At 45.0% G+C, this 14824-nt stretch overlaps 1 protein-coding gene across 5 annotated transcripts in view; it reads right to left on the bottom strand.

Annotated features, from left to right (window-relative positions):
* PSIP1 (PC4 and SRSF1 interacting protein 1) overlaps nucleotides 1-14824 on the bottom strand; it is an 83974-nt gene that overhangs the window by 18088 nt on the left and 51062 nt on the right. For all 5 annotated transcript variants that reach the window (XM_020797532.3, XM_072992090.2, XM_072992088.2 and 2 more), the window contains exons 12-13: nucleotides 3060-3115; nucleotides 381-451 (exon numbers count right to left, since the gene is read on the bottom strand). In XM_020797532.3, the coding sequence (XP_020653191.1) occupies nucleotides 381-451; nucleotides 3060-3115 (127 nt within the window). The remainder of the gene's footprint in view (nucleotides 1-380; nucleotides 452-3059; nucleotides 3116-14824) is intronic.

Genomic DNA, 14824 nt, shown 5'->3' with positions numbered 1-14824 from the left:
CCCTCTGAACCTGTATGCACATGTGTGAGCGTGACTCTGCCTCCTTTCACGGAGCTCTCTTCCTCCACTGTGCAGCAATTGTGTTCAACCCCTCTGGTTCCGGTCGTGATGGAATTCTGCGCATCTGGAGGGGGCAGAGTCACATGTGCACACAAGGATGAAGTCACACACAACAGGTGGAGCCCCACCCAGCAGGGGTGAAAATTAAAAGGCACATTAGTTCACACTGCAAAATTTAAAATATGCTTTGAACTTTGCAAGGTGATATCAGCAGGACACAATGCTATTTAGGAGAAAAGCACGACTAAGAAACGTACTTCTTTCTTGTTTCAAAGACATGGATAACACAATGCACCATACATATAATACAACGCACTTACAAGATGGTCAATTTGAAGTGAGTTTTTTATTTCTGCATGTATCCTTTGCAGTCGAGAATCCATTGAAGTTTCTAAATATTAAAACAAAAAAAAGAATGACATTTTCTAGGGAGCTAGCCACATTAGTCTCCTGCAGCGAAATACAAAGCCTTTTGGCAACATAAGGACCAGCAGTTTTATTTGTGAACTAATGCATGCTCCATCAGATGCATTTGATGAAGTGGATTGTGGTCCATCAAAAGAAACTTGCTAGTTTTAAGGTGCTAGACAACAAAATGATAAAATATGGCCAGGTCAGAGAAGCCTTAACTCAGCCACATTGCCCAGACTTTTCTGGTATGTGTAAATTCCAGGAAGGCCAGATGTACTAATTGCTAGGGGAAATCTTCCTGCCTGTTAGTTATCCCCACACCTTGAGTCACTCTGACCACTCAGCGTTCCAGGGAGTTACCCAAATTTCAAAAGGTTAAGTGTTTAAACATGTATGTCAACACTGTTAGGTAGCAATACCAAGATACCCGCAAAATGTAAAATGTCCATTAAGTGACCAAGGCACTTCTTTGGTGCCAACAGTCCTCTTTTATTCTCAAACTGAACAAACTGCTACAAAAATTTATTATTTTATTGAAGATGTTGCCAAAAGAAGTCAAAAAGTTTCAAAAGATAGTTTCAAAATTCTAAAAAGCAGTCACAAAGTTGCATAGCAAATAGGCATGCAAAAAGACTTTAAGAAAAGGCAATTCCAGAACAGTTTCCACAAGAAAATAAGAAATTTAAGTATCCTAAGCTAATACATTCAAGCAGAACTTCAGCATGGTTCCAAAGCATATACAGAGTATAAATCAGGTAGCAAAGCATTCTCCTAAGAGAGACTGGGATAAACTAACTAAACTCCCTTTCCATTTTCATACCTATCATTCTACTTTCTAGACCCTTTAAGAGAATGCATTGATCAGGCCTCAAATTGTCCCTGAGCCTTCTCAAAGAAGAGAACTTCTCCAAAGTACCGTATTTTTCGCTCCATAAGACGCACCTTTCCATAAGACGCACCAATTTTTTAGAAGAAAACAGGAAAATATAATCTGTTTTCTTCGCTCCATAAGACGCACAGACTTTCCACCCCCCCTGTTTTGTGGGAAAAAAGTGCGTCTTATACAGTAACTTCACACTCTCCCCCTCTTCCTTCTTTTCAGCTGAAATCAGTTTTGTTAATTGTGTAGACAGAACCAGGAGTGAGTTCTTTGAAATTCCTTCTCAAAGAGATAAGACACAGCTGGCAGAACTTTCCAGTTAATGGGCAATTTCTTCTTCCTCTTCTGACCTGCTCATTCCAGGTACAAGCTAATAGGCCTGTATGTCAAAGGGCAACTTAAACCATCATCCCTCTATTTTCCTGTTTCTTGACACAGAGCATAAAACATCTGGTGTAAAAAACAAAACAAAATCAAAACAAATTAAGTAACCCAATGAGTAATAATTTAAGTGCATTATTTGAATGTTAGTTTCATGATATCCAAGGCTGAAATACAGATGTGAACTGCTTTTTCTGTGTGAAAAACAACTATTTTTAAAGTAGAACTTATTGCTATAAAAATGCAGCTTTGTATTACTGGCACACGCCTACATATAGGCTCTGTTTGCACATCATGAAGCACAGATCCATGGGAGTCCTCACTCTCCCCAACTACTCCCACTTCTAGAAGCACCTAAGAAATCAATTAACCTTAAATCGTTTACTGTAACATGTGAACAGTGCAGGGGAAATCTCTGGTCTGCTTTCCTCTCTATAGCCTAGGACAGCGATGGCAAACCTATGGTATGCGTGCCACAGCTGGCATGCAGAGCCCTTTCTGCCCGCACATCAGCCACAGGTCGCCAGATGGCTACTCCCCCTCCCTCCGTGCAGCCAAACCTCAGGAGGTGGCTGCAGCTGGTGCTGGTGCTTCGGCAGGCGGATCCGGAGCAACTGGTGCTGGCAGCGGAGGGGCCTTGAGGCACCTCCATGCCAGGATTCCTCCTTCCGCCGCCACTTCTGGTTCTGGTCCTCCGACAGTGGCAGCAGCACACCATCCACTGTTTTTTGGTTTTGTTTTTTCCCAGTTTGGGCAAACGAGCCCAAAAAGGTTCGCCACCACTGGCCTAGGAACTCTAAGACACTTCCTGGTTTCTTTTTGCAGGGGCATATGTGGCAATTCTGTCACACTTTGAAGAATCCTCAACATCTTTTGGGATTCTTATTCCCCGAAAAAATCTTCAAAAAAATTGTGCCACTAAAAATACAAAGGACTTTTTCAGTTTAAAAATGTTTTTAAAAATCAAAAACCCTTTTCAGTCAACAAACACTAACTTAGAAAACTATCAAAATAGTATGCGAACCAGCCACTCAGGTCACACTAGAAAATAGCCCAAGGTCAATCTAAAAGACAGCCCTTGACACTACTGAAGTCACCCACCCTTGTTGTAAAGCAATGTAAATTTTTGTACATTGTGAGCTCCCTAAGAAACACTTTGAAAGATAAAATTGGATTTAAACATATGGGAACAAAACATAGCATCATAGAACAAAACTTGTTTATGTATCTTTTAGGGTTCACTTCAGCAAGAGTACACTCACTGAATAACAGTAAAAAATTATCCCATTCCCACTGCTTAATCAGAAAACAAGCTTGCAATACTGACCTCGTTTTTTCTCTATCTTCTTAGCTTCCGGTTTCTTGCTTTCTTCTTTGTTTGGTCTATCAAAAATATTCAACAATTGAAAGGAGAAAACAGCTCAAACAGTAGAGAAAATCCTAATTTTTGAGGAAATGTCTGTGGTGTACACATTCCAATAATAAGAATCTGAGTACATACAACTGGCATCTGAAAGAACTTAATTACTCATTTGTTCTGTATGCAACGTCACAATCACAGCTAATTGAGACTCATTAACAAAATTCCACTTATGTGTAATTGTTTCATATGAACTATTGTGTCTGGGAAAACAATTTGCTGATCTGTAACTATAGTTCTTCAAGTGGCCATCCGTGAATTCACATATGGGTTCCTTCTATGCCTCTGAATACTCTGCGGCCATTCTCAACAGCTGCCATATGGTCCCTTGGAAGGAGGCACATTTGAAGGGGGCCAGAAACTGGAATAATTATTCATACACCACCTTATAGGTTTGCTAGGTGACTTATGCAATCCTGATTCAGCCTACATTTCTTTCATATTGTATTTATGGCTATGACCAAAAAATGTTGAGAATGCTTGCTCTAGAGCAGTAGTTCCCAACCTTCGTAACCTAGGTGCACCCGGACTGCAACTCCCAGAAACTTCGGCCAGCACAGCTGGTGGTGAAGGCGTCTGAGAACTGCAGTTCAAGAAGTGGCAGCATTGTCTCCAGAATCACCATCCTGAATTTCTGTGTGTCTAAATATGAATCCACATCTCTCAGGTCTAGGATGGGCCTCAAGCCCCTATCCTTTCTGGGGACAGTAAAGCAACAGGAGTAGAAATCATCATTCTGGGAACTGATAAGGACCCTCTGTATGGCATCCTTCAGAAGAAGCATCACTATCTCCTCTTGTAAAATGTATAATAGTGAAGTAAATCTGAAATTGTCTTTTGAGGGAAGGATTGTGAACTCCATGGTATAGAGAAATTGAGGGAAGGATGTGAACTCTATGGTATAGTCCTACTGGACTATGTTCAAGACCTAGTTATTGCTGTTGATGGTGCACCAGGTATTGATATACAGTGCTAGTAGGATAGTGTTATGATGGTGGAGACTTGGAAGGTTGTGGATCCTGGTTCTGAAGTATCAGTGGACCTGTTTTTAGATTTCTGGACAGGCTGTCTGAAGTACTAAGAAGTGGGCCCAGAAGCAGGTTTTGGTCTTTCTGACAAATCTGGTGGAGCATGAAAGGCAATACCAGTAAGAATCTTTGGTTACTTGATGTCAAAAAGGCTGAGTGCAGGACACACAGAAGTCAAGAGCACGTCTGACATCTACAGTGTGAAGGATGCGTTCCTGAGGAGTGGAAGGGGATGTGAAGGATGGAAGGACAATAGGCTGACAGAGGTGAAACTGGGAGATCACCTTCAGAAAGAATGAAATGTCCATGAAGAGATGAACCTTGTCAGGGTGGAACTGAAGGTAGGGATAGTCGGAGTGGAGTTGCTAGCTCACTGGCCCGTCGTGTGGAGCTAACTGCCATGAGGAACACAAATCTTAAATGTTAAAAGGCGTAAATCCACAGATGCCAGGGGCTCAAAGGGGGCTTGTACGAGGTGTCCGGGTATTTAAGTCAGCGACCTCTGAGGCGGTAAGGAAACAAGACGTCAGGGTATATATAGGTCAACCCCTTAAAAAAGCACTTGAGGGTTGGATGTTTAAAGAATTGAGAAGCTGAAGATGTTGGTAACTGATGTGTGACGATGGAGGAGAGATATACCCTGAGTGAGATAGAGAGCCCTCGCAGCTTAACTATGTGAAGAGAAGGATTAATTGGAGACGTGGTCACAAAGTGAAGAACAAACTTTTTCTTTTTTTATTAATATTTTATTTTTAAACTACTAGGAATAAGATAGGGCAGGGGTCCCCAACCCCCGGTCCGCAGCCCGGTGCCGGTCCCTAGGCACCCTTGAACTGGGCCGCGGACATGGATCTCTGCCCCCCCCGCCTGGGGGCATGTCTTGCTTGTGGATTTGCCTTTCTGGGAGGTCACGCTCCCACCCCAGCCATGAATACTGTACAGTGGGGTCTTGACTTGAGAACTTAATCCGTATTGGAAGGCGGTTCTCAAGTCAAAAAGTTCTCAAGTCACATCTGCATTTCCCATAAGAGTGCATTGAAAACCATTTGATCCGTATCTGCTCTTTTCCGTCCATAGAAACTAATGGGAAGTTGCTATTCCGCCTTCGACCACTAGAGGGGGATATTTTGTTTCTTTTTTTTCTTAGGTCAAGAAATTTCAGGGAAGGCAGGGAAAATACGTACAGTCCAGGCAGGACAGTACCAGGCAGTCTGAAGACTGTCTCCCAATCCACTCTCTAAACGCTGGGAGGAGTGAGGAAGCAGACAGGCACCCTTTTCACTGGCCAACAGTTAACTGAAAGTTCACTTTTTGCACTTTCCCTGCCTCCCACGTGGGTTTTTTTCAGTTCTTAACTCAAATCTAAGTACTTAAGTCAAGTCAGTATTTTCCTATGAGAGCGGTTCTTAAGTCAAAATGTTCTTAACTCAAGCTGTTCTTAAGTCAAGACCCCACTGTACTTCAGAAATGGTGGGAACAGGTGAGTGAGTGACTTGGGCCAATGTCTGACAAAGGTGTCGCCTAGGGAGTTCTTACCAATATCCATGTGAGAACAATAGTGCTGGCACTTCCAATTCGCTCTGAAAGCAAAGAGGTTGATTTTGGGTGTCCCCCCCCAATGAGTACAGAGGGCAGGAAAAACTGTTTGGTCCAGTTCCCACTCATTAGCCTGGTATTCCATGCAACTGAGTAGATCTGCAAGGTTGTTGTCTTGACATGGACTGCCGTAAGGCAAATGTGGTGGGACAGCCACCACTCTCATAGGTCCACTGCAAGGTACAAGAGGCTTAGGGAGTCAGTACTGCCTTGTTTGAAAATATAATGTTGCTGTAGGGTTGTCTGTGGTGATCTGTATCATTTTTGCCATAAAGGCAGTTCCAGGAGGCCTTGCAGGCTTTGATAATGGCCAGGAGCTCCACCTCACTGATGTAGAGTCGTTTGTCTCTGCCACCACTGGGTGTGGATCTGAAAGGATCTGCAGTGAGGTCCCCAGCCTGTTAAGACTAGCATCTGTAGTGACCTGTGTGCATGGACATGGTTGTTGGAAAAGTCTGCCCATTGCCAGGTTTTGTTTGAAGGACCACCAATCAAGCTTGGTGGCAAGTTCTGGGATGACTCGCAGGAGAGTATGTGGCGGGTCAGAGAAAGGGTCAAACAGAGCAAGAAAACATGCCTTAAAAATCTCATTTTCAGGCGGGTGTGTTGGACTACCAAAGTCATTGAGGCCATAATGCTAAGGACACAGTGAACTCTCAATGCAAGCATCACTGCATGAAGAGTGAAAGCATTGAGAAGAGGAATCAACTTGAGATGTCTGTCCTCCAGGATAAGCACTTGAGCTTTGTCAGAACTTAGGCAGGTGTCAATATAGTGGATGCATCTGGTTAGAATAAGAGTAGACTTTTCTAAGTTCACAATGAGGCTGAGCTCTTGATGGAGTCATAATGTGAAATGTACATTGCACTGAGCTTTGTGGTGAGTGTGTGCAACTAGAAGCTGGTTGCTGATGTATGGGAAAATTTGGATGCCTTGTTACAGGGCCCATGCATTTGGTAAACAACCAGGGTGCTGTAGCCAGGGTGAATGGTAACCTTTTGAACTAATAGGCTTTACCTCTGAGCAGGAAATTGAGGTAAGGCCTATGGGGTGGATGGATGGAAATGTGGAAGTAGACCTCATGTATCAATAACTGCAAACCAGTTTTCTTTTGCAGTAGAGGGGAAATGGACAAGGGCAACCATTTGAAACCTGGTGGTGGTAATGTACTGATTCACATGCCTGAGATCTAGAACTGGGCGGAGGCCTCTGTCCTTTTTGGGGACGGTGAAACAGCAAGAGAAAAAACCTTGAATGGTGTTGTGGGATGGCACCAGTTCTGTTGTGTCCTTGAGTAATAAAGGTATGTATCTCTTCCTGCAGGGCTACCAACAGAGGTGTGGCGGCGTGAGACAGAGGAAGGAACGGGTGCAATTCTATATGGTACTCTTGTTTGATGATGGACAAGACCCAGGCATCCATGGCGATGTTTCTCCACGCAGGTGTCACCATAGAGCAGGGGGATCCGGTTGGTGGATGGGAGGTGGTAGCAAGATCTTGGCCAATGGGATGTCAAACATGATGCTTGGACTTGCGATCATGGCGCCTGATAGTGTTTTGTTGTTGTGGTTTTGGGGATGGAAAGTTTGCTGCTTATAGTAAGGGGCAGTGATCATTTGCCTCTGTGGTTCCTGATGGAACTTCTGGTAGGAGGTGTAGGGACAATGTTGTAAATGTTGTTGGTATGTAGGGTAAACTCCCCAGCACCTTGCAGCTATCCACTTCTTTTGTACATTTTCTAAAATACCATCAGTCTCAGCATTGAACAAACCCGCATTGTTGAAGGGAAGGTCTTCAATGAGGGCACAAGCATCTTCTGCAAGGCCTGCTGTCCTAAGCCACGAGAAGCAGCTAAGTGCAAATAAGGTAGCCATAGATTTAGAGGTAACATCAACAATGTGCTGCAAGCATTTGTTGTTTAGCAACCAAAAGGCCTTCCTGTTGGGAAGCTTGTGGCAGGATCTTCAGGCAGGGCTTCAATTTTGGAAGACATGTTGTTCCATAAGAAGCACTGATATGTACCCATGGCCCCTTGATAGTTAGCAACTTTTATTGTAAAGGCTGCATAAGAATAGAGCCAGCGGCCCATGGAGTTGATGCCCTTACTGTCCTTATTTGGTGGAATAAGGTTTTGTTGATATTGAGAGCAAGACTGAGAAGCCTCAACAAAAATGGAATTGTGGGTAGGCTGCTTTTGTAGAAAGACAGTGTCAGGATCACTAATCCATATAGGTTGTCAGTTCTTTGGGAGACAGTATGTGAGGAGGTTGGCTTTGTGCACGAGCGTTTTGCTGAGCTCAGAAGAGAAGGGAGCACGGAGATGTGGACTGGCATAGTAGTACCCTTAGAACTCAGGTCATAGAGGTGGTCTGATGGCTCTGCAACAGGTCTCTGGAGCCCGAGAGACTTGGATATCCGCATCATTAACTGGGTTTAAGTCTGGACATTCTCCACTGGGAATGGTGGGTTTGGGTCCACCAGGTCTGAATCAGGCGAGGTTAAGAGTAGCAACGGTGTCTGGGGCCTGGAGCCGTGATTGGAGTGCTCATCACCGAGAGGTGAGTTGATCGACTGTGGATTGACGTTGGGACTCTTAAAATGGAATGACCCGAGTCTGAGTCTGGGAGGTCTGTTGGTGAGAGGTTGGTGCCAAGGATCATCAATGTTGACAAAGTCAGCATGATAATGAGATGGAACTCAATATTCATTCATTCAATTTGTATCCTGCTTCCATTAGTGTCACAACACTACTCTGGGCGGGTTACAACTCATAAAATAGCAAAACAAAAATGAACATCGAAATATTAAAATTGATAATAACTCTAAAAAAACACAGATGGCATCAACTAACCTCAGAGTGGATGGAGGAAAAGAGGGGAGGGGAGAAGAGAAAAAAAAGGGGGAAGAAGGTGGTCAGCTGGGGTTGGTGTGGAAAGCCTCCCTGAAAAGCAATGTCTTGAACTGCTTCCTAAAAGCACACAGGGAGGGGGCTAGGCGGAGCTCCTCCAGAAGCTGGTTCCATAAAGTTAGAGCCACTGCAAAGAAAGCCCTACCTCCCTTGTGGTGGCCACCCGAAGGAACCTCAACTGAGATGATCTTGTGGATCGGGCAGATTACATTAGGAGAGGTTCTGACAAGTAACATGGGCCCAAACCCTGGAGGGCTTTGTATGTGAGTGTCAAAACTTTAAACCTGATCCAGGTTCACAGGCAACCAGTGGAGGCGAGCCAAAACTGGAGTGATGTGGTCAAATTTACTTACACCAACCACCAGTCTGGCTGCCCACATTCTAGACCTGCTGAAGTCTCTGGACCAGGTTCAAGGGGAGCCCCATGTAGAGGGCACTGCAATAGTCAGTCTGAGATATGACCAGGGCCTGCACCAAATTCCTGAGGGAGTCCTTGTCTAGGTAGGAGTGAACCTGGGCAATTAGTCTAAGCAGGTTAAAGGCTGATCTGGACACAGCTGCAATCTGGGATCCCAAGAAAGAGCCAGGTCCACAAGATGCCCAAATTACACACCTGATCTCTAAACTGGAGGGGAGTACTATCCAACCTAGGGACCATCCTCCCATACTTATCGGAGGTCCCCTCCAGGAGCAAAATCTTTGTTTTCTCTGGGTTCAGTTTGAACCTGTTAGCCCTGGTCCATTCCATTACTGCAACCAGGCAATGCTCCAGCATCCAGACAGCATCCACTGCAGAGGTGGCAATTGAGACATAGAGAGTGTCATCAGCATACTGACAACTTACCGTGTTTTTCCGTGTATAAAATGACACTGTTTACTTAAATAATAAAAAAAGAATTTAAGGGTTGTTTTATACATGGAAGGCAGCCGCTTTCCCTGCCTTTTGAGAAGCCACAGGGTAAAGCAGCCGTGAAATGGCGGCACACTTGGACCCCTCTGATTCTGAAGCTGCCATGAAAGGGCTTCAGGACCAAAGGGATGTGAGCGTACAAATTTTCAAATCTGGGGGTTAGAAAAGGGGGGGGGGTCGTCTTATACATTGGGTCATCTTATAAACAGAAAAATACAGTACTCCAAAACTCCTGATGACTTCCCCTAACGGCTTGACATGGATATTAAACAGCATTGGAGATAGTGCTTGTGATTTTTACGACATGGCCCCTGCTTGCTTCGCAACAAACAAAGGGCTCACGCTATGTCATCCCACCTGCAGATAACAATTGAGACGTTCTCTCTTTTCCTCACTGCCACCAGTGGATTTCCTTTATCCACAATATAAAGAACTTTAGTCAGACACCTGTCTGGTTACTGTCAACAGAACTTATTTATTGAAGTGTATTAAATTAAATCAGAATCACCGATGTTCTTCATTCAGTGCATATAATCAAATCACTAAAATATCATATATATTGCCACATAACCAATCACCACCTGCTCTATTAACCTTGACCAGCTTATCTCTATTAGGATCTGTTCTCACAGTCTCCCTGACTATCTCTCTCTCTCTGCAAATTCTGTATCTCACTCATCTTCTCTGCAAAAACCTTCTTATACCCACTGACTCCACCCCTCCACTCCTCTCATAGGCTCATGCAAATAAGATCCTGAATATGAGTGACAGGAGTGACATGGGGCAATCGTCACAGTGCCGACCCCTGGGAAACCCCATACTGAAGGGTCCAAGATACTGACACCTCTTCCCCTAGCTGAACTCTCTGGACATGGTTCTCAAGGAAGCATCGGAGCCAGTTCAAGGCTAAGCCCCCAAACCCAACCTCAGAGAGCTTGTCCAGGAGGATACTGTGGTCAACGGTCCAGGAGGATATGTGGGTCAACAGTATCAAAAGCTGCTGAGAGATCTAGGCGTACCAACAGGGTGCATCTGTCCATCAGCTTCCCTTAAAAAGTCATCCTGCAGTGTGACCAATGACGTCTCAGTACCCCATCGCAGCCTGAATCCAGACTGGTTGGGTCAAGCTAATCCTGCTTCACCAGGCATGACTGCAGCTAATTGGCCACCACCCTCTCGATCATCTTGCCCAGGAATGGTATGTTAGCAATCAGATGGAAATTGTTAAGTTAGTCCAACACTAACTGGGGGTGTTTGATGATGGGTCTCATTATTTATTATTATTTATTATTTATTATTTATTTTATTTCTATCCCGCCTATCTGGTCGTACTAGACCACTCTAGGCGGCTTACAACAAACAACAACAACATAATTTTAAAACATTACAATTTAAGAAAGATAGAAATTAAAAAGATATAGAGAGAAAATCGTCAGGAGTTTTCTGTTGGAAAGGCCCGCTTATACAACAGCGTTTTTAGTTGTTTCTTGAACATGCCCAGCGAGGGAGCCGCGCGAATCTCAGGAGGTAAGTTGTTCCAGAGGCGAGGAGCCACCGCCGAGAAGGCCCTATTTCTGGTCTTTTCCTTCCGGGCCTCTCTCGGCGTTAGGCTCCTCAGCCTCACCTCCTGGCTTGCACGAGTGACACGGGTAGATCTTGGTGGGAGAAGGCGTTCCATCAAGTATCGAGGTCCTAAACCCTTTAGGGCTTTATAAGTAAGCATCAAGACTTTGAAGTTGATGCGGAATCGGATGGGCAGCCAATGCAATGCGGCCAGAGTGGGGGAGATATGTTGGTATCTTCTCACTCCACTGAGTAATCTGGCCGCAGCATTCTGCACCACCTGTAGTTTCCGCAGCAGCCTCAAAGGTAGCCCCACGTAGAGCGCATTACAGTGGTCTAATCTTGAGATTATAGTTTCTTTTAAGCAGGAGGTAAGCATTCCCTCTCTCAATGATGAATTAATAATGTTTATGACCCAATCAATCATAGCCCCCTTCATGGCTCTGATCAGCCACCTTGGGCACGGATCCAGCGAGGAGGCAGTGGGCCTACAGATAGCCATCACCTTGGAGGCTTCCTCCTTTACTACATGGTGAAACTGAACCAATGAGCAATGGGGCAGCAATGGCCACTCCTGGATCAGCTAAATTGCTGGTGGAGTCAAGGTCAGTACGAATAGCCTTGATTTTTGTTCTAAAAAAGGCTGCAAACAGATTGCTGGTGAACTCAAAACAAGGTCTTGAATGGCCAGAATTGGTAAGGTCGTGGAACACCTGGAACAATTCCGCTTGTCGGTTCTCAGCCTTCACCAACTCTCTGGATGTTAAAAGCCTTTCTTGCCTATTGAAGGGCATTAGCATATTGATTGGCCAGTTCTGACTGCAGCCCTATTTTGTGCCAACCAATCTCTTCTCCACCTGCTCTCTAGCTGTCTCCTTGATAACATCAGTATACCAAGGAGCAGTGTGAGCTCTGGAGTGGAGAGGGTGATCATGTCAGCCAACCGAGTCATCTCCAGATACCATCTATCGACCTTGGCTTTGACAGGGTCCTCTATCAGGTCAGCCAGAAGCCCTCCCAGAGCCTCTTGGAACTGTTCTGGGTCAAGAAGCTTGCGAAGATGGACCATTTTCACAGGTCTGTTCGCCCCATAGCGGGGGTTCGCAGTAGACGAGTTGAATTGATCCGTCCATGACAGAGGGTGGGAGTTCATAGTGCCTATCCTCAGATCACTATCCACCTTTGCAGTCGAGAATGCCAGGTCCTAGAGTGTGGCCAGCTGAATGTGTAAGGCAGATGACATTTTGGTATAGGTTCATGGCTGTCATGGCACCCATGCACTCCATGGCCAGCCCAGATAGTTCTAATTCAGCATGGATGTTGAAATCCACGGCTATCAAGAGTCTGGGTGACCTCAACATCACGGCCGAAATTAATTTGGCCAGCCCTAGCAGGGATACTGCTGGGTCACGGGACAAACAGTAAACCAGCACCATTCCAAATCTATCCCTATGCCCCACAGTCAGCTGCAAACACTCTAGGCCTGGGCTTGAAACTGAGGCAGTTGTACTGGCATGTATAGTCTCTGTAGACTACTGCGTCCCTCTCCCCCATCTGCCCTGATGCTGCATGGTATAACCTGGGGGGGCACATCTGAGAGCCACCCCTCTCAGATCACCCGCCCAGGTCTCCATAATATATGCAGGTCTGCATTCTCTTCCTCAATGAGGTCCTGGATCAGACAGAACTTATTATCCCCCAGCCATGCCAACCTAACAGTCTGTTGGGTTCACCATAGTGATCTCAACTGTCCATGATTTCTACCTTTACACTGCACATTGTTTTATACATGTCTGGATATGGCCTTGGAGAGTTTAGACTTGGCCTTCTTGGGCAGAGACAGAGGTTTGGTCGGTCAATGCTTTCTGTTTGGCTAATGAAGGCTTTGATGTTGAGGACACTGAAACTATAGTCAAAAGTTTGACCCTAGGAGGTTGGGAGCCAGGAGATAGGTCCAATGTTGATGTCAAAGGAACCCTCTGTTCTTCAGTACAGGAAGGGGTGGCTGATGGATGTTGCTTCGCTGTCTCAGAGATGGCTCTGTCCATGGCTCTAGTCTGTGGCACCAATTTGCAGAGTGACTGGCTGAAGAGGTTCTTCCCAAAGCTGAAGCCTAAGCCTAGAAAGGAGAGTATGCCGGAAGTTCTTGCAGTGGGGGCAGGAGGAGGGGTTTGATGAGCCTCTCTGAGGCAGAATAGTGTGGCTGTTGGAGACTATACAATATGTACTCGGGTCTGAAGAGGCCATTAACTATAGTTAAAAGGGGGGTAAAAGAAAATTTTAAAAATTCTTTTTTGGGGGAGGGGGAAGAGACTCACAGAAGCTACAGAGCAGCAACAAGGCTCTCAACACAGCAGTTGAAGAGAAACTGAAGGGAGAGCACTTGCGCCAAGGTACATGTAGTGGAGGGAGGGGGTGGGCTTAAACTAATGCGCCTCATTAAATGAAACATTAGTTTAATAAAGCTCCGTATATGCGTGGATCACCCAGAGTGTGATTCACAGAGGCCATGAAGAAAAAGTGTGTGATTTCTCTGCAGACGCAGCCCTGGGGCTGTGACAGGGTGAGGAAAGCTTGTTCAAGGCTTACTGGATGAAATGGTTCCACCTGGGTGAACAGCTAAAGGCCTGGAATGATGTCCAATCTTGGGATATCTCTCCCTTCCATGCTTAGCCAGGGCAAAGTGGGTCACCTTACTCCAAATGGCACTTATTTGGGCCCTTGATATAGGGCAAGAGATGGTGGTGGTGATCTAAGCAGGTGTTTCACCCTTGGGTTTGTTGGTTATCCTTTCTGACCGAGAGTAGATTTCTTCTTCCCTTTTTGCATTAATGGTGTCCGTTTCAATTACTTGGAAGTGGAAGGTCTGTCCTCAGACTGGAGGTTAGGAGTGTTTGTTTTGGTAGGAATGACGAAGAGAAGATGGCAGGAAAGGAAGCTAAAAGGCAACTATATACAGATGATTTTGAAGGGATGCTATGACAGTAGGCACTGAGGAAAACTCCTGAGGTGTTTTCTCAGTGGCAGCAAAAAGGAAACTGAGAACTACCCTCAGGGTGGGGAGCATGCACGGCAAAGAGGAAGTGTTGCAACAATTCTTTAGGCCCTAAGTTCCCACACTTGGGTCCCCAGATGTTTTTGGACTAAAACCCCCAGAAGCCTTCATCATTGGATGTGCTGGCTAGGATATCTGAGAGATATAGTCCAAGAACATATGGAGACCCAAAGCTGGGAATCACTGCTCTGGAAGATTTCAAGGATGTTCATGCAAGCAGACAGCAAACCCATTTGTGATTTCACAAAGACCACAAAGAAGAACAAAAGGATTTTAGCCACTACAGTATATTATAACATAATCCACAGACCCTCCCTTCACATTGTAATAAAATTAATTGTAATAAAAATGCAAATGTTACACTGGACTTCATACTGGTACTTCCGTTTTCCTTCTAATACTTCCTCTGTCCTGGTACATGCCTGGTTTCATAGTCCCTTATTCAACTATTGAATGCATCACTTCTCATGGAGTGAAACCATTCTATTTATTTTGTTCAGTTGCAGCCAGGGTTCAGCTCTGACTGAAGTTATCCCACCTAGCAACATTTGAATTCAGGTTTATACAGTAAATTATTTAGCATATCTGAACTGGTAAACCAGGTGGTAAGAT

Source organism: Pogona vitticeps, chromosome 2 (genome assembly GCF_051106095.1).
Source record: "Pogona vitticeps strain Pit_001003342236 chromosome 2, PviZW2.1, whole genome shotgun sequence".
Lineage (NCBI taxonomy): Eukaryota > Metazoa > Chordata > Lepidosauria > Squamata > Agamidae > Pogona > Pogona vitticeps.
This window is presented reverse-complemented; position numbering and strand designations above follow the sequence as displayed.